This window comes from Haemaphysalis longicornis, unplaced genomic scaffold (assembly GCF_048455015.1).
Source record: "Haemaphysalis longicornis isolate Haplotype H1 unplaced genomic scaffold, Haemaphysalis longicornis Haplotype H1 scaffold_30, whole genome shotgun sequence".
NCBI classification, from domain to species: Eukaryota; Metazoa; Arthropoda; class Arachnida; order Ixodida; family Ixodidae; genus Haemaphysalis; species Haemaphysalis longicornis.
Window position 1 is genome coordinate 2611372 of NW_027526336.1, and position 25207 is coordinate 2636578.

General features: G+C 47.8%; 1 protein-coding gene and 1 long non-coding RNA gene across 2 annotated transcripts; one reads left to right on the forward strand and one right to left on the reverse strand.

The window, feature by feature from the left end:
- Nucleotides 1–693: 693 nt before the first annotated feature.
- On the reverse strand, nucleotides 694–10558 carry LOC144177725 (uncharacterized). The gene is made up of 3 exons (XR_013323840.1): nucleotides 10347–10558; nucleotides 9653–9739; nucleotides 694–2871 (listed from the first exon to the last, which is right to left on the reverse strand). It is a non-coding gene; the product is annotated as an uncharacterized LOC144177725 (long non-coding RNA).
- A 3190-nt stretch (nucleotides 10559–13748) lies between these two features.
- On the forward strand, nucleotides 13749–16850 carry LOC144177706 (uncharacterized). Its single transcript, XM_077705280.1, has one exon. It carries the CDS (start codon nucleotides 13815–13817, stop codon nucleotides 15057–15059), a length of 1245 nt encoding a protein of 414 aa, XP_077561406.1. The 5' UTR covers nucleotides 13749–13814; the 3' UTR covers nucleotides 15060–16850.
- Nucleotides 16851–25207: the final 8357 nt, after the last annotated feature.

Here is a 25207-nt window from a genome sequence, read left to right on the forward strand (position 1 = left end):
CCTAATGTACCCTCCCGGCCAGACGGGATTCCATCATGCTCTCGATTTCACCTATGTAGGATGCGTCGCAATCCTTGCATGGAATTTTGTAGGCAACACCGGGGAATCTTGTTTTTTCTAAAGGGTCCTTCACGCGTACCAGCTTCTGATTAAGCCTGTTCGTTGGCACGTGTGCAATTTTAACGCCATATGTGCCAGACACCCTTGCAAGAGCTTCACTGATGCCTTGCGTGTAGAGGACGGCAGCGCGGTTTTGCCTGTATTTTTCAGGAACCCTTTCGGGGGAGGCAACTGAAGCCCGCAATTGTTGCGTCCTCACAAGCTTTGAAGGGTAGCCATTGCTGCGAAGGTCCTTCCTTACCACGGCTAGCTCTTGCTTGCGCAGACCAGGCTCAGAGCAGATTCATGATGCGCGTGAGAAGAGTGCAGCGGCGACGGAGCGTTTTTGGCCTATAGGATGCACAGTGTCGAACCCCAGGTATCTACTCGTGTGGGTCGGCTTTCGATACACACTGGTTGTAAATCCTTTGGCCGACCGTCTCACAAGTACGTCGAAGAAGGTGATCTGTCCATTATTTTCCTGTTCCATGGTAAACTGGATGCTTGGAACACAAGAGTTTAGATGCTCAAATAAAGGCATTACGTTTAGGCGGTGGATCACACAAAAACAGTCGTCTACGTAGCAGACAAACATCTTGGGGCCGTCTTGTACGAGTATAGCGCAGAATTTTCTAGAGCCTCTAAGGCAATATTCGCACAGACTGCTGAAACGGAAGCTCCCATCCCTGTTCGAAACCGCTGGTCCGTTGAAAACAAAATATATGTGTTCTGCAGGCCAAATTCCAGGAGACAATATAAGTCTTGCGTCTCAATTGGCGAACGTGAAGGCAGAGATGCATCGTTCTCGAGTAGATCCTTGCAACTCCGGACCGCGTAATTTTGCCTGGAATTTGGCCTGCAGAACACGTTTTGTTTTCAACGTATAATGTTACAAGCAGCAGTTTGGAACAGCGATGGGAGATTCCATTTCAGCAGTCTGTGCGAATATTGCCTTAGAGGCTCTAGAAAATTCTGCGCTATGCTCGTACAAGACGGCCCCAAGATCTTTGTCTGCTAAGTAGACGACTGTTTTTGTGTGATCCACCGCCGAGACGTAATGCCTTTAATTGAGCATCTAAACTCTTGTGTTCCAAGCAACCAGTTCACCATGGAACAGGAAAATAATGGACAGATCGCCTTCCTCGACGTACTTGTGAGACGGTCGGCCAAAGGATTTACAACCACTGTGTATCGAAAGCCGACCCACACGGGTAGATACCTGGGGTTCGACTCTGCGCATCCTATAGGCCAAAAACGCTCCGTCGCCGCTGCACTCTTCTCACGCGCATCACGAATCTGCTCTGAGCCTGGTCTGCGCAAGCAAGAGCTAGCCGTGGTAAGGAAGGACCTTCGCAGTAACGGCTACCCTTCAAAGCTTGTGAGGACGCAACAATTGCGGGCTTCAGTTGCCTCCTCCGAAAGGGTTCCTGAAGAAGACAGGCAAAAACGCGCTGCCGTCCCCTACACGCAAGGCATCAGTGAAGCTCTTGCAAGGGTGTTTGGCACATATGGCGTTAAAACTGCACACGTGCCAACGAACAGGCTTAAGCAGAAGCTGGTACGCGTGAAGGACCCTTTAGAAAAATCAAGATTCCCCGGAGTTGCCTACAAAATTCCATGCAAGGATAGCGATGCATCCTACATAGTTCACTGGAAATTTTTAAAAGAAGAATTCAATAGCACCAGAACGATGTCAAAAAGGGCAATGTAAGCTGAAATGCCTTGGCAGATCATCACCTGGCTACTGACCACGTCATCAATTGGGATTCCGCAAGCATAATCGCATCAGAGAAGCGCCTGTCGACACTACTTTTAGAATCAGTGCATATTCAACCAACTAAAAACACGATTAACCGGTCGCGGGGTAATCTCCCCGAGATACACATGCGCACTCTGCGCCACCGAACCTATAAATAATCGAGACCTTTCACCCCCCCTTTCATTGTGATCAAGGGACCAGTAGGGGCCCCAAAATGTCTTTATTTGTTTATTTGTTTTTGACCAGGCGAGTGCCTGCTTGTATTTCATCAACACCGAACTAACCCGCCTGAATCACCACTTTATAGACATTGAGCAATTCTTTGAATTGGTTTATTGTAGCAAGCAACCACTTTATGGACATTGAGCAATTCTTTGAATTGGTTTATTGTAGCAAGCTGTCTTGTTTATTTCCTTATTTTTTTGTCATTTCCTGTCTCATTTGAAATTGGGAGACCAGATAGCTTTTACTACGGGTCATGCACTGGTGACAACAAATATTTGATTTCACTTTAAACAATTTTGAGTTCTGTTTTATTGCTCACCAGCCAATGACCTGAAATATAAGAGGCTCTTAAAACATGTGCTGGCATTTCTTTCCTGCACTGTAGTACAACTAATCATGACTTTTATCATACTTTGTTCACAAATTGTAATATTTAGAAAGTATTCAGCTGAATGAAAACGTTATTTCAGAAGCATGCGCAATCAACAAGGCCTCAATGACTCTCCCCACGTGGTTCACTTGTTTCTGTCACAAATAACCTGATTGCAGCCACATTCCACCCAAGACGAAGGTAACATACCCTCTGGGATGATGAATATTTAAAATGCCTTACGAGTAAGTGCTCGGCACATGAAATTGTGGCATTAAAACAGAAGATCCGTCTGCGGCATCCTTCACTTGGGGCACCGCTTGATCACAAACTTCGAGAAGCTGAAAAATGCTCCATGCGCCGCTCCAGCCAGCAGAAACAATGGAGGACGCAAGTTGGTAGGTGGACCGTTGGCATCCTGCGATTGTGAAGATTTTTATTTAGTAGATGCTCTTCTTTTTGTACCATTGTTCATTTTTCCTTTAACAAGCAGCTGAACTCCTGCAGGTTCTACGAATCATACAAGCATAATAAAATGCAGCAATGCAGAACAATTGGCAGGTTACCTCAATTTTTCTTTTCTAGGAATGAAAACAATGTAGGTAATCTATACACAACTACAATCAAACCTTTCAATTTTTACCTACTTCACTCCTAACAAGCCCGCATACACGTTAGACATGTGAGAAAGCTGCTACATTTATGCCCACAAACTTAATCAGGCATCAGAAATCGGCAGGGAACGACGTGTTACCTTTAAATGGCACTTTTTTTGTTCAAAACACGTAAATGGGCGAGAAAGGCCCATAACTATGATTTCGTACCCTTATCTGGAATGGTTTTCAGGCAATGCTTACATCTCACTTCAGTACCTTCAGGTGGTGGAGATCTTTGAAAACTCATTGCGGGCAAGTGGGTTGTGTTCAAGCTCTCGTATCTTGCCAGCATATGCTGGATTCCAGCATTCCCAAATCAACGTGACGACTCGAATGTGGTGGATGCAGAAAGAATAAGCACACGCCAAGGGCGTAGCCGGGGGAGGAGGGGGTTCCAGGTGCTCCCCACCCCCCTTCTTCATAATGTTTTATGCCAAGGCTGGGGTGCGGTTTAGGCAGCCTGAAAAACCGCCTGAAGTTACCTGCAGTTTTAAGGACATTCTTGCTCACATAAAGCTGAAAACAAGGGCTATGTCAACGTCTGATCCCTGCGCCCGCTCCAGATGCTGTACCTGTCAATATATACAGCCCGGCTGCATTTCGCGCCGGATACACCGACAAGCACCGGGAACCTGCCGCGAGCCGATCAAAACAGCCCCACTGTTTCAATGGCGGAACAGCACGGCCGGGGAATGGCAGAACAGCAGGAAAAGCCGCATATAGGCTTACATGTGGTCGGGAGCGTGTCATTCCTTGTCTTTACACTGGTACAAAGTATAATCACATGACAGAGCATGTCGCTGTATTTTGTTCAGTCAACTATCAATCCTTGATATGTTTATTTTTCTACTGACATCGCATTTCATTGACTATTGCAGATCCATAATTTCTGCTGCATAAAAAGCATTGCTCTGCCCATGTTGTATTTCCTCCACATCAACAAAACTACACAATTCTCCTTATTGCGGAGCTTTGTTTTTTTGGCACTATTCCACTGTTTCCTTGACCTCCCTCTTGGTTAGAATCAGCATTCTGTATTTGCTTAACCGGAATTTTACTGAAGCCATGTCTGTTTCGATTTAACAGATAGAAATATAATGAAATTTAAGAAACGTGCAACAAGCTCAACATTCAACAGCAGTGCAATAAGGTGTTCTGCTTAGCGCAAGTTTACTACTCACGTTACTAGCACAAAAAATAACAAAAGGCGATTACTTAAGGACGAAGACGCACGTTTGCTAGCTTCACCGCCATAATATACGAATGCGCCGCATGTACAGTCCACTGCGATTCGATGGTTGTCGCGGGAAAGCTACTCTTTCAAACGAAGCAGAAAGAACACCAGCTTTAGCAAATATTCCATGCAAGTTTCGTTATCGTCGGCGTAATAAAGGGCAACCAAGTCCAAGTCTGTGCTTGATAACAACGAATGTACAGCTTGAAACCCAAAGGGTGGCAAGTCAGTCGTGCGGGCCATTGTTGTATCATGGAACAGCCAACAAGGGAGCGAAGAGTGCGAAATCTCGATTTTCATGGTTCCGAAACGAAACCGTGGGCTGGTGGCACGCTTGGCCGCTCGATGCTGGCGCGATAACCTTCAAATCGTGCTCGACTGTACTTCATAGCTGACAAGAAAACTTAATAGTCCCTTTTCTAAAGGAAAATCTAAAACACGAGAATCTTGACAGCAAACATTCAGTGTTGGCCTCCACTTCCTCCCGACGAACTTCGGGGACCGCGCGCCACTCACGAGTGCACTCATGATCACGCTCACGAGCGCGGGTCCGCCTAACCACCTGCTCTGCGGACGAATGATTCGCCCGTGGTCTGCCCATAGACCAGCGAACGGGAATTTAGGTGATCCTAATTATCATCACCATCTAAGCTCCTTAAAGGAGCCATGAAGAGAAAACACAAGTTTGGTTCATTCAAAAGATTGTCTCGTTAGAATCATACTGACACCACTTTTAACGTAAACTTCGCTCAAATAAGCTACCTAATTAGGAAAAACGGGAATGGTCATGCGACCCACCAGCTCATTTCCCGCAACAGAACCTATAATGTCACATGAGCTAAGCTCTGCGATTGGCGGAGGCTGGCAGAAGCAGACGCCAATTAGGTAGAGCTTACAAACTAGACGAATGAGCGATTTGCGCTTAAATTTAGGGCACATTCTTTACAAAGCAATAAGAATGATGGGACAAACAGTGGAAGTTACGAAAGCACATGTAAACATAGAAGTACTGATGCGTTCTGCTGTTCGTACTGCGCACAGCATGCTTGGTTTAGCTGTGCACAGCACTGCGGGGCTTGGGGTTGTCTCAGACGACACTGGCCGATTGACGCAAGCAACGGTGTCTTACGTGACCCCATTTGTCGAGCGAGCACTGTTTCAGGGAACGAATATTTTCTCCCAGAACAAAAACAAGCCAGATTTAAATGCGGGCAAAAACAAACCAAACGCTTGCCACGGTATGGTGGCGCCATCTAGGTTACAGAACGTAAAAAAAACGCGGGAACAAACCAACACCGCTGTACAGGGTGGAGACAACCTTTGAACGGTCCCGTGCCGCCGCAATTGGGCCAACAGGCTCAACGCGTTATTCTTTTCGTTTCCCACGAGACCTAGCAACGCGAAACAGACAATATGATTCAAACTTCTTCAGTAAACCACGTTGCGGCGATAATTTTAGCGCGGTTTTGACACAATGACTTGCTTCGGCGGCGAGCGAGCAACCGAAAATGGCGGCGCCAGCGTATACGTGTCTCTGCCCTGTACGGCGGATGCGTGAATGAAGGTACTCTAGGCTGCAGAGCGGTCGGTTCCTGTGATGTCATTTGGGACCACGAAAACGCACGATTGAGCGGGAAAATCAAAATTTTAACCTAAATTGTTTAATTTCTCAGTGAATAAAGCACCCTTTGTATCCAGACAAGCGCTGGGGGCACTATAAAACACGAAATCTTTCGAATAAAACCAACTTGCATTTTCTCTTCATGGCTCCTTTAAGGTGGGCTTTACAGTTAGCGTTGAGCATACACAAATCGCATGTTAAAGTCAGTTATTTCAAGCATCGTTTGCAAAACAACGCGCAAGATGCCTTGCCTACATATTTCCCCGTCCCATCTTTTGGTCGACCACGGTTCCCCCCCCCCCCCCCCCCCCCCCGAAAAAAAATTCCTTGCGCCTGGCAAACGCCCAATCAGGAGTACGTTCAGCATGCACGTCGGTTGTTTAAAAAAAAGGGTGTAATGTATTGCTCAGAAGACTCAATGCTTGCACGCATCTTGGAGCAGCAACGGCCTTGGCAGATGTGTTTGAGTGGTTTTCCTCTCTCATAACATCCACAGTGCTTTCAGGAAAAGCCCCAGGCCTAACAATTAGCATGTTCCAGTTAAGAATAATGCTGCGGATACTTTACATTTTTCAAATCTTTTTCTTTCTGGAAGGATGTTTGTTTATTGGCGGTACAGCACTAGCGTGCGTAAATCGCAGCCTTCAGAACCCCAATCAGGCATGTTTAAATGGTACAGGCAGTTACATAACTATTTGAAAAAGTGGACTGCAAGGACTGTCAATTCACATGATAAACATCCAAAAAATAGCTGAAAACAGAACTGGTAAGGCTTTATCGAAGACTAAACTACAAAGGTAATAACATTTTTGTGTCACCACCTAAGAAATATGGCTTCACCGTAAACATGACTAACACCAGGAAGTTCGTATACATGGTGATTAACTGCTACGCCCACATTATGATTTTGGGTGAAACTTTGAGTTTTCCGAAATTAACAATAAAGGTTGCCATTGAGCGCCTACATGTTAGGTTATGCATGAAACACCAATAATTGTTACGGGGGAGAGAACTTGTACAGTGCGCGTCAGGCTTGTCTAGGGCAAGCGAGCGCGCGGCTTGGGAGCGTGCGGGCGACGTCTGCTGATAGCGGCTGGGTTAGAGATAGCTTGCCATTGCGCGTGCGCCGAACTCGGACAGGGTCAGGCCGGTCTTCGTTTCGCATGTGCCGCTCGAATTTGCAGACGCCACCACCCTCGAGGGGCGATTGTCTTTCACAGTGGCAGTCGGGAGCGTTGACAGGCCAGATAGACGCGTCGTTCGACGCGGTGCAATAACCCATCAGGCGGTTACGCAATGCTAGAAAACGACCTCCGCTAATCTTCTGAATCTTATGTTTAGCAAACGAAAAGCACGCAGCAAGAACGCACAGTAGCGCTTTCCGTCAAAACTTTTGTGCGATTAATAATGCATTGATAATGCATGGCGTCAAATTACGCGCTTACCCCGTGTCACCGCCTACGATTGGCACTTCAGAATAAAAGCGCCCCTTGCGGGGCGGGGCGTCGCTAAGTTTTAGAGGCCCATGCTATTGGCGGTGAGATCTTTGAGTGGTGCCCCCTGGCTCTGACGTCGGCTTAGGGATTCGCGCCGCTGTCGTCTGCTACACTCCGCTTGTGAGGGGCAACAGTGCCTGGGCTAGAAATCGCCCGCTTCGTTGCTGTAGTGCGTTAAAAAGCGTATTTCTAGCGACTCAGTTATTTTGCCAGCTTCTGACGCATCTGAATGATTTGAAGCTGTATCCCCCACAAGTTTGCAACACACGAAGAGATAGAGAACAACTTTCTTCTGAGTATCGGTCAGAAGATCGTGTGTAACTCGTCCTTTCTTGCTTATTCGCGAGGATCAGCGATCAGAGCTTCACGATAAGTATTCAAAATGCGTAGGCTTCCCTGCAGTATTTTTGAGATGCTCCTATGAAGACTCAACAGTCTAATACTACGTACCAAGCAGCAGCCTCTACACGCTCATCGCACAGCAGGAAATAAAGCGGCTTTCTTCTGTTTCTTTCGTTGTTGTGTTGTATCGGATTAATGTTTCTTGCTTTTTTTTTCTGCCCAATGCATTAATTTTTCTGCGGCGTCACATACTTATTATAAGGAGGTTTCGGGATGTTCGGGCACCTCACAAAGGTCGTGTGGATATTTCCTTCATTTTGTATGGCATACATTCCCTTCTTCACAAATTGGCTTTCATTACGGCTGCGTGCAAGAAGGTGCATATCCGCAGCGTGCTTTGCTTATTCACGTGCAAATACAATGAGAAGGTTTGTGCTACGCCACCGCGATCGCGCCCTAAACAACGTGGTCCACAGTACTCGAAGGCGGCTTTTGTGCTCCGAATTTCTATCGTAATTATATCGTTATCATAACGAACTGACTCTCAACTCGAACAATGATGACATGATTACGTTGTTGAAGGCATGATATACTCGCTAACTAACGTAATAAATAGTATACCTGCATATATTACAAGACTCGGAACCGAAGAAGAATTCCAAGTAGCTCTTTATTGCTTTTCAACCCTTCCAGGTGCGAAGAACAAATCCTATTCTACTCGGGATGGCGTTCTATGATTTGAAGAAAATTACTTTTACTCTCTTGTCCTGAACTGAGGACCCGGCCCACTAACCAGATCGATTTAATTGTGAAACAAAGTTTTCCCCTCCTCCCCTTACTCCTCCTCCTCCTCTTGAGTGCAGTTTTCCTATAACGCATATCCGAATATCGGGAAGATATGTCTGTGCAAAATGTTCTGAAATATCCCTCCAGGTCTTAACAAACATATATGTGTTACTATAAATTTAACGAAGACGTGACTCGTTTTGCTCAATAAACCTCCATACTGGTTAGATGCCTGGTATATAATCAGCACGCGCGTATATACACACTGGGTTATTTGGAACTCAACCTACAGTTTTTGCAGTCTATAGTGCATGTTGGCAAACTTTCATGCCTTGACAACGTAAAGTGATGTTACAAAACGCGTTCGAGCGTTCGGCAAGGTTGCAAAAACTGTTTTACCTTACATATGATTACCGGGAATCGTGATGCCTTCTGCCAAAGCCGACAGCCCTGAAGGCCTAGAATTTATTTTGGTCTTTAGCAGCTGACTGTTCCTTTTGTTCGAATGCTTACATGAGAAGCTGACGCCTAGCTCCGACTCTTCGCGCTCCGCACAGGACCTGCTTCGCAAGGAATGGCGTGGCGCCGGCAATGTTTCTCCCGTAGCAGTATCCAAAACTATACTTTAATTGACACCATGAGCTAGTGTATGCGATTTTAAGCCTATTATTATGATAAAAAGTTACCCGCACGCCAATTCTGGTGCGGACAAGCATCAGACGTTGACCGAGCGCAAAGAAACAGCAGGGAGAGTGATCCTGACCGAAGCAGACGACAAATGCGAGAATCCCTAAGCTGACGTCACGGAGGCGCGCTTCGCAGCGCCGCCTGTGTTCGCGCTCACCGCCAATAAGACGACCGACCTGAGCCTGTCCGAGATTCACGCACGCGCAATGTCAAGCTATCTCCAACCCAGCCACTATCAGCAGGTGTCGCCAGCATGCTCGGAAGCCGCGCGCTCGCTTGCCCTAGACAAGCCTGACGCGCACTGTACATACAAGTGATCGAACAATATTCAAGTATGATAGCCCACTGTGCTACCAAAACTGTGTTTGAAAACTTACGTTCTGGCGGCCAAACACTGTTGACAATGCTTGTGGCTCTTGTCCGGTTGAATGGAGGGACGTGATGCGCTCAGACCGTCCAGAGGTCTAAAACGGGATGACACATGATTACCACACATGCAAGAATGGAAATGATTAGGTGCACGAATGTGACGTCTCGGGCAACACAACATTCAGCCAAAATCACTGCCCGCGTACCGCGGCACCGTACACATGGTGAGGTGGCTCGCCGCAAACGCAACGAAGCTTGCGAGGCGCGCACATTCGCTCGCAAACGATTCTCCCTCGCAATTCCCAACACGGCACAAACGACTGCGGTGATCAACGAAGCCGAAAACGCTGCGCAGCACAGTTTAGAGGAGTAGCCGCCCGTGTTCTGATAAACTACGCGTAAGACGTGGTTCGCAGTGGTGAACTCTGAAGCTGTTCAATATAGTGCTGCGGAATGGGAAACGTTACTGAGTTACTGAGCGCCACGGCGTTACTGAGCGCCAGTGCGTTTAGCGCTCAATGCAAGCACCACAATCTTTCGCACATCGCCTTTCTAGAGACGAGCCCTCTAGGTTCAACCTCGCCAGTTCAGTTAAACAATTCACACACGCGTGCTCCTGTTAACGAATCCTTAAAGCGGCGATGACAGCTACAAACGACATCCAGTGACAAGAAAGGCGGCAAATGTGACGAGACAGCTTACCGAGAGGAGCCGACGCAGAAGAGCGAGCGACGTTCAGAGGCAAGCGCCAACGAAATTAGCCGTCTTCAGGTGGCAAAGTTGTTCTCAAATACTCCATCGCGAAGTCGAACACGACAGACACAACCGAAGACGACGAGGTGCCCAATTAATCATAATAACTGCGCTTGTTTAACCGCACACCACTGTAAACACATAAGACGGGTCACGGGGTATCTGTTCCGGAATCCGGCCACGCCGCCGCGCGCCGTATTCAGGGAATCGGCCGTTGGCAGGGAGTTGCGTAAACAAATTAAAACGACAACAATAAATAATTGCCTCTTTTACTGAATATAACATAAACTTTAGGTTTATTATTTATTGTGTGTATTATAATAAAGAAGCTTAGATATTTAAAGTTTACAAACACAAAACGCGAACTGAAGCTTTTGGCGCTCGATTTGAACGTTAAAAAAAGCAGCAGATAGTAAGATAACACTGCGCAATGAAATTTGGCAGTGTTCTAGTGTAAGTAATCGTATTATTATTTGGCGTCTGTTTATTTAGCGCCCGATTTCATGCCCCTACCTCCCCAACTTTTGTTTTCTTTTGATATCTGCCTTGTTCTCCAACGTTGTTTCTGCAGGAGAAACTATGTGGTCTGTTTATTGCATTTGTACACAATATTTACGGTCGCTAACAATAAGAATGGAATAAAATTGTGATTGCTAGTACGTTATAACTCCACTGAGAGACGAGAATGACTGTTGTCAGAGAGGGCTATGATTGTGCTGGTGGGGCAGGAGAGGAACAGGGAACGACGGAATGATGATACAGATGTCACAGTTCAAGGCTGTGCTGTGCTCCGTGCAAGGCTGTAGAAAACAAAAAGTGGGAGGGGGAGTGTTATTCTGTCGAAGTCGTAACAAGCAAGGGCTGATATTTTTTCCTGTTTCAACGTCGGTGCTGCCGATGCTTTTTATTGAATTTGGCAGCTTTTTTTTTCTTTTGAACATTTCTGACGAGGTTGGGAGGATGGTGCAATGGGATGTCTTTTTGAAATTATATTGCATGCATGGCCTCAATCAATGAAGAGCTGAACACCTTTCCCACACCTTTTCAACACCCTTCCTAAAAACAGGGTGTTGAGGTTGGTCAACACCCTTTTTTTCACGCAAAAAGGGTGGAGAGCTACGAAAAAGGGTGTGGAGATTCAAGAAAAAGGGTGTGAGGGCCTCCCAACACCCTTTTTTCAATTATTTTACACCTTTTTTGGCCAAAAGGGCGTAAAAAAGTTTAGTGTGTATGTCACAAGATTCCAGGATACTTCTTGCTACATGAATGTTAGTAGTTATGCTTCGGCCCTTGATTCCGCATGTTTGGTGGGGCCCAACTAAGGTTGTAATTACTGCTTGCATACGTTTTGTGATCACCTTCATGAAGATCTTATAGTCCGTGTTAGTTAATGTTATCGGCCTGTATCCCGTGATTTTCACTAGCTGTTCTGGATCATTGCTTTTCGGTATTAAAATGGTGTGGGCTTGAGAAAACGATGGGGGCAGGGAACCCCTATTAAAGGACTCTTCAAGAACAGTACCTAAAATAGGTGCCAGTTGGATTTTAAATGCCTTATAAAAGGCAGCGCCTAGCCCATCAGGGCCAGGCGACTCACCGTTATTTAAACTATCGATTGAATCTTCTATTTCCTTTGCAGTAATCGGACTTTGCAGTTCATCTGTTATATGCGGGTCCAGTTGGGACATCAGAGTTAAAAAGGACTGCTCAAACTCCTGGTTCGGTGTTTTGCACGAGAAAAGGTGTTCGTAATGTTTTGTAAAAGCCTTGCTCGGCTTGCTCTGTCAAAAATATTCCTTCGTGCTCAATATTATGAATTTCGTTCCTTCGCGCATGACTCCTTTCGTCAACCAACGACCGTTTCGTTGGCATTTCACCGCCTATTAGTCTTTCCGTGCGAGCCCTTATCGCCGCGCCCTTGTATTTTTCTACCTCGATGCGTTCTATCTTTGCCTTTGTTGTGCGCAAATCCTCAGTAAACAGTCCCGGCGCTTTGGCTTCTTCAATTGTTATAAGCTGCAACAAGCCACGGAGTTCTTTTTCTATCATTAAATTTTATCTCTGTCGAACGTTCAATGGCGGCTATCTTGATTTCCTGCTTAAAGGATTCCCATTCTTCCACGATGTTTTTGTTGCCGAAATTTACCAGTTCTGTTTTTCTTGCAACAACTGTGGCTTGGAACTTATCATCTTTTAACAGTTTATCATTCATTTTCCAAAGGTCCCAGTTAAACCTTGCTTCCCTCTGTTTTTTTTCGCCAACGCAGACGGAAACAAAGCAATGATCCGAGAAAGAAACCGCGTCGACTGCGTAGTCCATGCAAGAAGGAGCTAGTTCCGCCGACACGTAGATCCTATCTAAACGGGCGTGGCTTGCGCCTTGATAATGTGTGTATCTGGCGGTTCGTGTCGCGTTAGCTAGATGTGTAGCGTCTTCAAGACAGGAGTCGTTCATACACTGCTCTAAAAAAAGGGCGCTGGAATCTGATGGTGCATTTTGACTGGCTCGGTCCGCAGGCGTGTAGACACAATTGAAATCTCCGAAGAAAAGGACACGCTTTTCACAGTCCACTAATCTAACCACTTCTTCAAAAAAGACACGGCGCTGATTGGTTTTCGTTGGAGCATAAACACAAACTGCCCGAAAAGGGTGCTCAGCGTAATTAAAATCACAGCAGACAAAGCGACCTTCTGGAGAGCTTTGAACCTTGTCTACCACAGAGATAAGCGCTTTTTTCAAAAACATACAACATCCCCCTGCCGTTCCCTGGGCGTGACTGACAGCAACATGATATGAATCTAGAAAGGGTTCGACCATGGTGTCTGTGTGCGATTCACTCTCAACTTTAGTTTCTTGGACGCCTAAGATATCAATTTGCTGTGCCTCCAGTAGCGTCTTAAGTTGAAACCTTCGCTTCTTAGAACCAAGTCCTCTGACGTTTAAAGTTGCTAATTTGAAAGGGCCACTATTCAGCATTGGAAAAAAAGGGGAGGCACTCACACAGACACCGAGGCGTTTACGTTCGAGGTTCTATCTACATTTTGGCACTTTGCCCGTTAGTTACATTAACACCCCCTCGTGATCACGTTCGGCTTAACACGCCTCGTTTGTCCCTCTGCAGAAATCTTGGTGAATTAACGTGTATGTTCGAGAGGAGGAGCGCACCGCACCGCAGCGCACCGCAGCTGCGAAGCGCCGACCGGAGTGAAGGGAGAGGAGGCGCAGTCGCGTGAGAGAATGCAGAACTAGCGGGTTTGTAGTATCACGTGTACACCACGCAGTTATCAAGCCGCTATAACGCCGCTGAGTCGCCAACGCACGCCGCTGACGACGTAGTTTGAATGCGTTAAAGATATAAGGCGCGTTACTAACACTGATATCAGCGTCGCGTCCGTGGCTTAGGGTGCAGACGCAGAATGTCGTGCTCCGTTCAAGGAGCGGTTTTGGCGGCCCAGGTGGGCCGCGGTAACAGGAATCAGGCTTTTGCATCCCAGGAATATCAAGTCATTCTGCCCCAATTGCCAACAGGTACTACAGTTTTAAATACGGTCTTTCTGCACGCCGACCCGAGCGCAAGGCCATACCGCGTCGATGACTTCCGAGACGTGCTCCTTTGTTTGGGCCTGCTTCCCGATGTAATCGCTCTGGGAGCGTACCAAATGAATCACTGCTGGGCTGTGACCTTCAAGAACGGAGACGGTGTGAAGAAGCTGGTGGCCGCCGCAAGCATCACTGTGAAGGAGAGACGGTGCCTCGTGATAGATCCAGGTAATCAAGACGTTCGTTTGAAGTTGCACTGGGTGTTATACAACGTTCCAGACGACGCAGTGCGGGCAGCGTTTGCTCCTTACGGGAGAGTGACCGATGTGGAGAAGGAAAAGTGGCGAGTACAGGGCTGCGCCGAAAAAAACTCGACGACACGCACCGTGTCGTTGAAGCTGAAAGCTGGCGTCTCCATCGATGACCTTCCCCACCAACTTCGCGTCGCCAGTGACCTTGCGCTCGTCGTAGTCCCAGGTAGGCCGCCTGTCTGTCTGAGGTGCCAGAACGCCGGCCATGTTCGTCGAGAGTGCCGGGTGCCGCGCTGTTCCCGGTGCCGTCGCTTCGGGCACGATGAGAGTGCGTGTGTGAAAACATACGCCAGTGTCGCCGGTCCCGTAGGCGGCAACGATATTTCGGAACATCTCATGGACGAAGTGGATGCCGAAGAAGCCGCTAACGCTGGAGGCGTGGAGGTGGTAACCGTGGCGGCTGATGCGACGGGCAATACTGCAAATGGCGATTCCGATGGAAAAGCCTCTAGTGCGGTGCACGGGCAGGAGACTGTACCAACAGCTGAGGAGTCTGGGCACAACAGCGTTCTGAAGGGAAAACCTGCCGTCCAATCCGAGGAGAAGGCAATGCCCGCAGGTGCTTGTGAGGGTATAAAAGTGCCACCTGTGTCCCCGGTCCCTCCTGAGGAAGAGATAGCGGAAGACATGGACAGCACCAGCACGCTACCGAAGCGGCAGCGTGAGGACAGCGACGACCAGACCAGTACTGGACTTTCTGCTAACCCGGATGAGCCGCCTCCTAAAGCGGCTTCCAGCCGTCGCTCGCCGTACCGCAAAAAGCCCATTACGGCGGCAAGCAAGAACCCGGCGGCCACAGAACCCACGTGAACGTTGACTCAGGGACGGAAGCAGTTGCGGCGACACGAAAGACGGTTCGACCCACGTTGAGAAGGAGAATGTGCTGTGTGTGTGATTCATGCCCCTTCCTCCTCTCCACCCCCTCCTTTCTTTCCCAGCATTGCATTGGCACTCCTTTGTACTCAATCACTGGCCGGAAATTTTGTATGTACTGTGAAGTTCATTTGTTCTTGCTTGTAAATGACAACTGCGACAGAAACAGTATTACGCATTGGTACCCTTAATGTACGAGGGCTGTCTGCAAAACGGAGACAGTATCAACTTAGTCGCCTGTTCATGGAACACGAACTTGATGTTACAGCTGTACAAGAGACTAAGATTGATTGAGAGTCAAGAACAAACTGACCGGATGGTACAACCCTTTGCATCAAGCTACAATGTATGTGTGTCTCATGCCAATGGCCATTCGGGGGGATGTGCAATTTTCCTTCGTAAAACGGTGGGAATCGTAGAGGAGACAGTTGTTGTTTGCGAAACGGGCCGGTTTGTTGTTTGCGATTTTTCATATCTAAATGAGCAGTGGCGTGTAATGTGCGTGTATGCACCGAACGACGAAAATGAGCGAAGGTGTTTTTTCGAACGCATTGACCCATACCTGAAGTGTGAAAGATTTATCGTGTTGCTGGGTGACTTTAACTGTGTTTGCTATGCTGAGGACGGATTTAAAAACAAACCAATTCGTGATCCTAGCGCACGTTATCTCAATGAGCTGATTCAGTAACATGGATTAGAAGATGTTGGTGCCATTATGTCCTGCGGTAAATCACCGCGGTACACGCACCATCAGCAGGCTAGTCACGCTAGGCTAGATAGAGCGTACGTATCAGCAGAATTGGTACCAATGTGTGGTGAATATGAAGTCATGCCTGTCTCATTCAGTGATCATTGTCTGGTATATTTTACCTTAGGAAGTAAAACGAAACACTCTCGCTTTAACTGGGAGTTGTGGAAGTTTAATGATAAGCTACTTGAGGATGATTGCTTTCTAATCGGTGTCAACGGCCTTTTAGAAAAACTTTTCAAGACAAAGGCGAATACCTTCATAGAGCCATGGGAAGAGTTTAAAAGCGGAGTTAAAATGCTTGCTATTGAAAGAGGGTGCATCTTGCGGCAACAAGAAAGGAAAAAAGAAAGCGAGCTTAAACGTGAATTAGAGTTTCTAATAAGTAGTGATGGCTACAACCCCGGGATGTTCTACAAACAAATAAGGGAAGTAAAAGGGAAGCTCGAGATTATAGATCAAAATAGATACGCAGCTGCAGTTGTTCGAGCTCGATCGGAGCGTTTGTGGATGGGTGAAGCCCCTACTAAGCGCTCCCTTAGTGACGAAAAGAGCTATGCTGTCAAGAATGAATTAGAGTTTCTAATAAGTAGTGATGGCTACAACCCCGGGATGTTCTACAAACAAATAAGGGAAGTAAAAGGGAAGCTCGAGATTATAGATCAAAATAGATACGCAGCTGCAGTTGTTCGAGCTCGATCGGAGCGTTTGTGGATGGGTGAAGCCCCCACTAAGCGCTCCCTTAGTGACGAAAAGAGCTATGCTGTCAAGAAAGAAATCAAGCAGATTTGTCATCAAAATAAGCTGACTACAGACCCAGCCCAAATAGCAGGTGCATTTGTCGACTACTATAATAATCTGTTTGGTAGAAAACTGCACGTTGAAGAGGGTTTTAAAACTAAATTCTTGCCTCTTATGACCAAACTTGATGATGACGTCAAGGCGGAGCTCGAGGCTCCGATCAGTAAAAGTGAAATTGAACAGGCAATAGATGAGCTAACCGGAGGAAAATCGCCCGGGCCTGATGGCTTGGGGGTTGCCTTTTACAAAATGTTCAAAAGCGAAATCGCCACGGCGTTACATCGATTGTTGGTCGACGCATACAAAGTAAACCGGATGCCCCCCTCCTTTTTCAGGACACACATTGTTTTGGTACCAAAAACTGAGGATTCTGTTCAATTACTCTCTGTAGCTTCTTACCGTCCAATTAGTCTCACAAATGTTGATTATAAAATATACATGAAGGTGTTGGCTAAACGATTGCAAACAGTAATGAATATCATTGTTGGCCCGCACCAAACCTGCGGGATTAAAGGAAGGACAATTTTCACTAATATACATACAATGAGAAACATCCTAGAGTGTTGCGATGCGGGTAATGGACATGTGGCAATACTTCAACTCGATCTTGAAAAAGCGTTTGACCGTGTTGCACATGAAATTTTGTTTTGTATTCTGGAGTACGTGAATGTGGGTGCTGTGATACTGGATGGGGTGAAAATGTGTTATCGGGATTGCTTCGCTAGTCTTATTGTCAATAAGCAAGTTACGCCAGGTATTCAGCTTCTATCGTCGGTTAAGCAAGGCTGCCCTTTGAGTGCTGTGTTGTTTGCCATCTACGTGGAACTGTTTTGTTTAAAGATTAAGAACAGTGGAAAAATAGGTGGTTATAAGTTCTTTGAGAGCGAAGTAAAAGTATTGGCATATGCGGATGATATAGCCATAGTCTGCAGCGACAAAGAAAGTGTTCGAGAGGCAGTAAAAGAAGCTGGAAAGTTTTGTGAACATACGGGTAGTGCTATAAGCTGGAAAAAGTCACTAGGTTTCTGGCACGGGGAGTGGGAAGACACGCCTGAGGTTTTTGAAAATATGCAGTGGACGTTAACTCCGGCCAAATACTTGGGCGTACCACTCAATAACTACAGGCAGCCTACCGAATTTTGGACGCTGGAAACAGAACGCGCAAGAGTTCAGACAACCCGGTGGGGTGGGAAGGATTTGTCGATGTTTGCACGAGCTACTGTGTGCAACTTATTTCTTGTAGCCAAAGTGTTCTACGTCCTTCAGGTGCTGTCCATGATGAGAGTTTCTGTTCAGAAGCTACACAGAGTGTTTGCGGTTTTTATTTGGGGATCCACTTGGGAGCGGACCAGCCGCTCGAACCTGTTCCGCGCGGTTCGAAAAGGAGGCTTGGGGCTCTGCCACTTGTTTCTGAAGCAGATTGTGTCCAGGTTTTGTTTCTTAAGGGATCAGAATAATCCCTTTCTACGTACTGTCATTCAAGTGCGACTTTGTGATCACATACTTGAATTTGCTGTGTCCTCTTTTGGGGGTAGACGAACGAGTCTATGTGGTTTCCTGCGCGAAGTTGTATGGGCGTTCAAATTATTGAAAGTGAGATTTTCGATTGAGTACTTGAGCAACGTACCACGCAAAAAGTTATATAAGGACCTCATTGGTGTTATGTTACCCATTCCCCTATACAGGTCTATGTATGCTGTGGGAAGGGAAGGCGATGTGCTCCAGAGGGTAAAGAGAATGCCCGTGCGCGCCTCCGTTAAAAGTTTCTTTTTTCAGCTCCACAGTGGCACGCTTCCTGTAAAGCCATGGCTCCACGAGAAAGGATTAGACATACATTGGAACATTAACTGTCGCATATGCTTAAAGCCGGAAACTATTGACCACATTTTTCTAGACTGCTCAGACGCGAGATTTCACTGGGACATCCTACAGCGCACTGTTAAAAAGGACCTGCCCATAAACCTTTTCGGGATCCGTTTTCTGTCTGTGTGCGATACAGGGGGCGTGCCATGTGACATGTTTATGTTGATCAGTATGCACAGCTTGTGGCGCACAAGGATGGCTGACAGGCATGCCGATCCCAATGCGCGGCCCGCTAGAGAGTATTTCATTGAGAGTATGGTCAACATACGTGAGGTATACAAAGCGCTAAGCGAACCACCTGAATGGTTACCAATGCTTGATGACCTTGTTCAACTGAAGAGATTTTAAACTTGTGTTTATCGCAAAGGTGGCGAATGTTATAAAATTACTGTAACCTAGTTTTTCGTTTAAGACAAACGGTAATAAATAAAAAAAAAGCGTCCGTGGCTTAGTCGGTAGGGCGTCGAGCTGCGGCCGCGAAGTCCTCGGATCGAAACCTGGCGCCGGATGCTGTTTTTTTTTTTATATAGTGTAGTGGCCTGGCTGGCGCGCCGAGAGAGGGTGTTGCGAGCTGGAGAGTAGTAAAGGGGCTTTAGGAGAGTAGGCGAGGGGGGAGAGGAGGCGCTATGCGAGCGCCCTCACGCGTCGGAAATCCGGCGCCGTTGCTAGGCACGGTAGCTAGCTCCGTTGCTAGGCTGCGGACGGAGGACGGCGTTGGAAGCAGGAGTAGGCCCGACTAAGAAGTGCTTCGCACTTAAAAAAAAACAGCATCCGGCGCCAGGTTTCGATCCGAGGAGTTTGCGGCCGCAGCGCGACGCTCTACCGACTACGCCACGGACGCGACGCTGATATCAGTGTTAGTAACGCGCCTTATATCTTTAACGCATTCAAACTACGTCGTCAGCGGCGTGCGTTGGCGACTCAGCGGCGTTATAGCGGCTGCAACAACCCTTAACGGTCCACTTTAGCGACCACAAGGCGGTCGTAATGACCGTCGCATACAACGACAACACAAACAAGTGCTGAAATAAATACTGTAGTTTCACTTTACTTTGCGTGTGTGTGTGTGTGCGTGATTACATTCCCTCTCGAACATCTCTCGAACATACACGTTAATTCACCAAGATTTCCGCAGAGGGACAAACCAGGCGTGTTAAGCCGAACGTGATCACGAGGGGGTGTTAATGTAACTAACGGGCAAAATGCCACCAAACTTCAACAAACTCCCCCTCATAGCATCACCCCGTGCTTCGCACTTCCTCATACTCCCCTTCGGGGAAATGCGAGGGAATTTTTTGGAAGCACCACCCCGTCTTCTTACACAACCCCCGTGCACGTATTAACAGTACTTTAGTTTCGCGTTACCTGTGGAAATGAGAGGAAAATGGTGCAGTAAAACGCCAGGCATACGGGAGTCGCTGTTGCAACCTTGTACAGCACATCGTGTCCCGTAGGTACCGAGGAAAGCGCTCCGCTCCAACCGTTGGCAGCATCGTCCCGTAGTTCACCGTGCCCGCCGGGCACAGTACTAAACGAGTTCGGTACTAAACGGTACTAAACTCGTTGGCACGGTACTAAACGAGTTCACCGACGATACAACGCACCTCGCAATTCCACGTACAGCAAGAATTAAGTGCACACCAGATTAACAAGGAGAAATGAATGCGAATGCGCACCACCAAAACACGCGAGGGGCGTTTCCTAGCAGACGAACTTTAGGAGCGCCTTTCCGAACACTACAAGGACTGCATCACAGAGCAATGACATGTGCCATTCTTCAGAGGGCGCTACAAAAAAGGTTTTTAAGAATGAACAGCATTTTCATAAATTATTTACACACCGTGCCTAAATAAATGTGATTCAAAAATAAATATCGTTCATAAAATATAAATGTTGCTTTTTTGTTCAACAGAACTGGGTTTTTTGTTACTAGTGTTTGTTCCCTCCTCACCTAGTCGCGCTTCAATCACCACTCCCATAAGCCCGCATGCTGATGTCGCTGGCAATAGGTTCTGAACGGCTTTTTGCCCGAAGCTTCGCTACCATTTATATTTAGCTTGTCTCCTTCGTCCACAATCCGCGGTCGGGACCCGGAAAACGCCGTCTAATTTGGGCCATACTGGGTTACTGTCACCTACTCTCCCACCGTGAACAATACGAGACTTTCACATCGTCACCCGTACCAATATGGCGGACAGTCTCGTTTACATCAGTGTTTACCGATGACCAAGATATTTCGCATAAGGTGTTGCCTCGCATCAGCTCGCGTCGCCACGAATGTCACCGAAAGACGACAGTCTTCTGCGCCCCTACCACGTATTTGCCCCTCCTCTCACACTGCTCCCCGCCTGCCTCAGTGCACCTGCTGGAGGTTTGCGGAGTTCAGTGTTGCAGTGAACCAGTTCACTGTATTGGTGTTTGCGCGGTCGCACTGCTGCGCAATCTGTTGCTACTGTTGGGCCTTAGCGCTTGAGCCACGTGCGCGAGACTGAAACACGAGCCGGTGGTGCTTCGTGGGCAAAACATTGTTTTTAAAGCGTCAACTTACTGCCGCGAAAATCGTGAACACGTCTGCTTTTAATTAAAGGAACACTGCAAACGCCAGTTACGTGTTGACTTTCTTTTTCGAAAAATCCGAATGTTGTCTTTTTGCTAAAAAATGTTGACTAATATGCCGCATATTTCTAGATTGATTAGATTGGAATTATCTTGCCCATAAAAATGTCTCGCTCAAGAATTGGTTTTAGCTTTTGGTAGGACGACTAGGGATATTGAAATTTTGGCCGGTAGGCTAAATCGAGGGACAGACGGACTCGGCACAGCCCCTGGCTCTGTCGGTGCCCGTCGTTTCAGCGTTCGTTCATCGAGTTCATCTTCGGGCGTCCGGCACCAACATGGCGCCCCAGCCGCCTCCGAAGACGGAGATCTTCGATGGGAAATTTGCCCACAGAACAAGTCCGGAATCCGTTGCTGACGCAACAGCATCCACCGGCTCGTCATCCGAAGTGTACTGCGTGCAGCATGGGTAGAGTGTCCAAATCAGCGTAAAAAGTCGTGCGGCAATGTCGTCGGCGCCACTGACCTAACCGTCAATGGAGAGCGCGCCCCCATCGTTCCCTTCGGCCCGCAAGTCACACAGGCAACGTGCCTATTCCTGGCTTCACACGTGCCAAGTTAAGCGCTGGATCAAGTTTCATTTTCATTTTATTTTATTTCCTTGAAGACCCGCGAGAGGGTATTACATAAGGGGTGGGTAATTATAGTGACTAACATAGAAGCCGAAGATTTAACAAAGGAAATGCTTATTGATGTTTTCATTAAGGATGATGGGCGCGTAAGGGTTGCGATTTCTCTGGAAAGGCCGTTCCAGTCTGGTGTGGTACGCGGAAAAAACGAGGCAGAAAAAGTAGAGGTGGCCGGGCAACATGAAGCGAATGGCGCGTGCGGTTGCGGGAACGACATAAGGTGGGGCATGCAAGGTACTATGAAAAATTTCGTGGAACAAAGACGGGCTGGCAATACGACGGCGAAGTTCTAGATCCGGTAAACCAGATTCTGCTTTCAATCCAGGAACGCTGACAGTGAGAGTATGGACAGTGGATAAATCAAGCGGCCCGGTTTTGAAGTGATTCGATGGCATGTGTAAGATAAGATTGTCGCGGGTCCCAAATGGGCGATGCGTATTCTAGTTTCGGTCGAACAATGGATTTGATGCTTGTAATTTTACGTGTTGTGCATCGAGGCGTAAATGTCATTTGAGGAAACCCACTGTGTTTTATTTGCAGATGAAATGATGTTAGCAACGTGTACGTTCCATGAAAGATCGCTACAAAGAGTGACGCCCAAATACTTGTATGACTGAACATTTTCTAAGGCGATGGCATTAACTGTGTACGGATACACGAGCGGCATGAGGCGGCGGTGGAATGAAACGACTTTACATTTACTGGGGTTGAGTTCCATGAGCCAGCGCTCGCACCATTCCTGGAGGCAGTTTAGGTTGGCTTGTAGGGATGACTGTTGGAAAGCCAATATGGGAAGGTCCCACAGATCAGCACAGGCGGGCTTTCTTCGCGACCAACAGTGTACTCGGGAAGACGCTTTGTCGAGGCGGAAATGGGAGAAAGCAACTTCATCAAAGTCTCGGGCCATGGCGTCACATGCGACTGCCCTGGCATGCAGCGGCCGGTAAGGCTCCGGCGGCCACTTGCGCGCCCACTGTAAAGCCCGTTTTCTACGTGGCGCGTTTTTCGTCTGCGAATTTGTTGGAACGAACATTCGCCCTTGCGAAGTTCGCAATGCCTGGTAATGTCGTCTGCATGGCCTGCGAACGTCCAAACCTTCGCATATCAGAGGCAGATTGTTGGCAAACTGAATTACGTCTGCCGCGAGCAAAGCTTGTTGCGATTTAAAAAAAAAACGTTTTATTTTACTTTCTGGGCAAGTTGTTTCACACCTTTGCAACAAATATGAGTTTATCTGCGGTTTCATAGAACAATCGCCAATTATTTGTCAGTATACGCACACACAGCAGACAAGACAAACACAGCAAGCAACACTGGTTTCGTTTGGTGTGCGCGCCTAGCACACATCGGTTTATCTCGGCCGGTTCTTCTCAAGTTCCTCTCTACTTGTTCCCTGCTAGCGCGGATGCCGATTAAACATTCGATGAAAACGGCGCGCGACATCGTGTTGTGAACGCGCGTGCGTGTTTCGGGGCACCCGCGCTTCCGCCGAGCGTATACAAGCAACGCCATCTGGTTTTTAAGCGTGCAGATGGGATGCCGTAACGTTCACCTAGCTGTGTTTCTGTTGGCCGCAGGCCCGGCCACTCTACGCCGCACGAGCCGCACGAGCCGCGTTCGCGGGGGATGCTCGGGGAGCGGCTAGAAAGAGAAAAAAAATCCTTAGGTCGCGTGCGCAAAACGTGACGTCACTTAAAGCGCCTAGGGACAACTACGAAATAGGCTTAGTGGCTCTAACATTTGCGCAACTTTAGACGGAGACAAGGTTACAGCCATGAATTCAGAATACCAACTAGCCCGCCTAACCGTGTTAGTTGCACTGTTGTACACGTTCCTCTAAAACAGGAACGAAAGCTCGTTCCTCGTTCCTTCCCAATTTTGAAACGAGTTTGCGTTACAAGTTCCTTTATTGGGAAAGGAATGCGTTCCAGTTCCACTTCGAACATTGGAACGTGTCGTTACATTAACGTTGCATTTCATTTTTTTAATTAAAATATGGTGTAGGATTCCTGAGGCGAAATAAAGTGAGAGAGTTAAAACTCACATAGAACTACGTATATTATATATAGGAATATGAGCACCGTTGGAAGAAGTTTATTTGGAGATAAAAAGAATCCAAAGAAACTGTCAGTCTGTCTGAAAAACTTTATCTGATATATACGGGGAAGATGTTTGAGGTGGCCCGGTGGGCGCCAACTCTCACAATCACTAGGTGGGCTTCTCATTACAGAAGCCCATTGACGATCGCCGCGGCTCGGGCTCGGTCGACCAGGGCCTTCTGTCTCACCAAGTCGGAGCAGCCGAGCAGTGTCGCCTCCCAGTCCTCCTGGGTGGGGTTGGGCTTTGGGGCAAGGTTCGGAGTTGATTGGAATGCCCACACCATGTGGAAGATGTCCGATGACTTCTCCGCACAGTACGGGCATTGTCCTGTACAGGCAGGATCAAAGTGTTTTAAAATTGCCCGGCACAGCAGTGTTTTGGTGTAAAGACGGAGGAGGGTGCGTTCCTCTGCCTTTGTAAGGCCCTTAGAGGGCTTAGGATAAATTGCGTGGCCGAATAGGTATAATTCAGTAATCTCTCGAAAAGTGAGGGTCGGTTTGGGTTCGGGAACCATTTCGGAAGGGTCTGAAGACGTTGCCCGGAGAGTGAGCGTGCGGGCAGCGGCATCTGCCGTTTCGTTGCCTTCGAGGCCCATGTGAACAGGAGACCATACGATCATTCGAGACGCGGGGGCCCCGACATAGTCGCTATTTTGAAGGATGCAATACGCTAAGTGAGGAAGGTACCCCTGTTCAATGTTTCTGCAGGCCGCTCTCGAGTCGGTGATGATGGCTCGCGACTCCTGGCCTGCGGCTGCCAGCGCGATGGCGACTTCCTCCGCAAGTGTTATGTGTTGAGCTCTGAATGTTAGGCCATTCACCGCGACGTTTTGGTGGACGCCTGCGGCCGTGTACCACCCCCCATGGTGAGTGCCAGGGGCGTCCACGTTAAAGATTCCGTGTTTGTTCCCATAGTGGCGGGCCAGTGCCTCCTTTTACGCCAGGCGCCTGCCACTGTGGTCGTCACGTGTCATGTTGGCCGGAAGAGGGCGCACGTGCAGGGCGTATCTCCAGACTTCGGGGATGCGTACGCGCTCTTCCGTTAGTGTTCTGTGGTGGATGTGTAGTCGGGCTAATAGGCGGCGTCCCGACGGCGTCTTTGAAAGTCTTGTATATTGATTAGTAAAGTGTGCCTCCCGGAGCTCCGCGAAAGTGTTTACCATCCCCATGCCCATGAAGCGCTGGTTTGACGTGTTTATCGGGAGGTCGAGGGCACGCTTGTACATCTTTCTGAGAATCACTTCGAGGGCGTTCTCGTGAAACTTGCGCAGGTGGAGGTAAGGAGTCGGGTAGACGGCTCGACTGATCACGAATGCATGCGCCAGCCGC

Bases quoted from the DNA above. Each gene is read 5' to 3' on its own strand.
- LOC144177706 (XM_077705280.1), top strand. From the start codon at position 13,815: ATGTCGTGCTCCGTTCAAGGAGCGGTTTTGGCGGCCCAGGTGGGCCGC.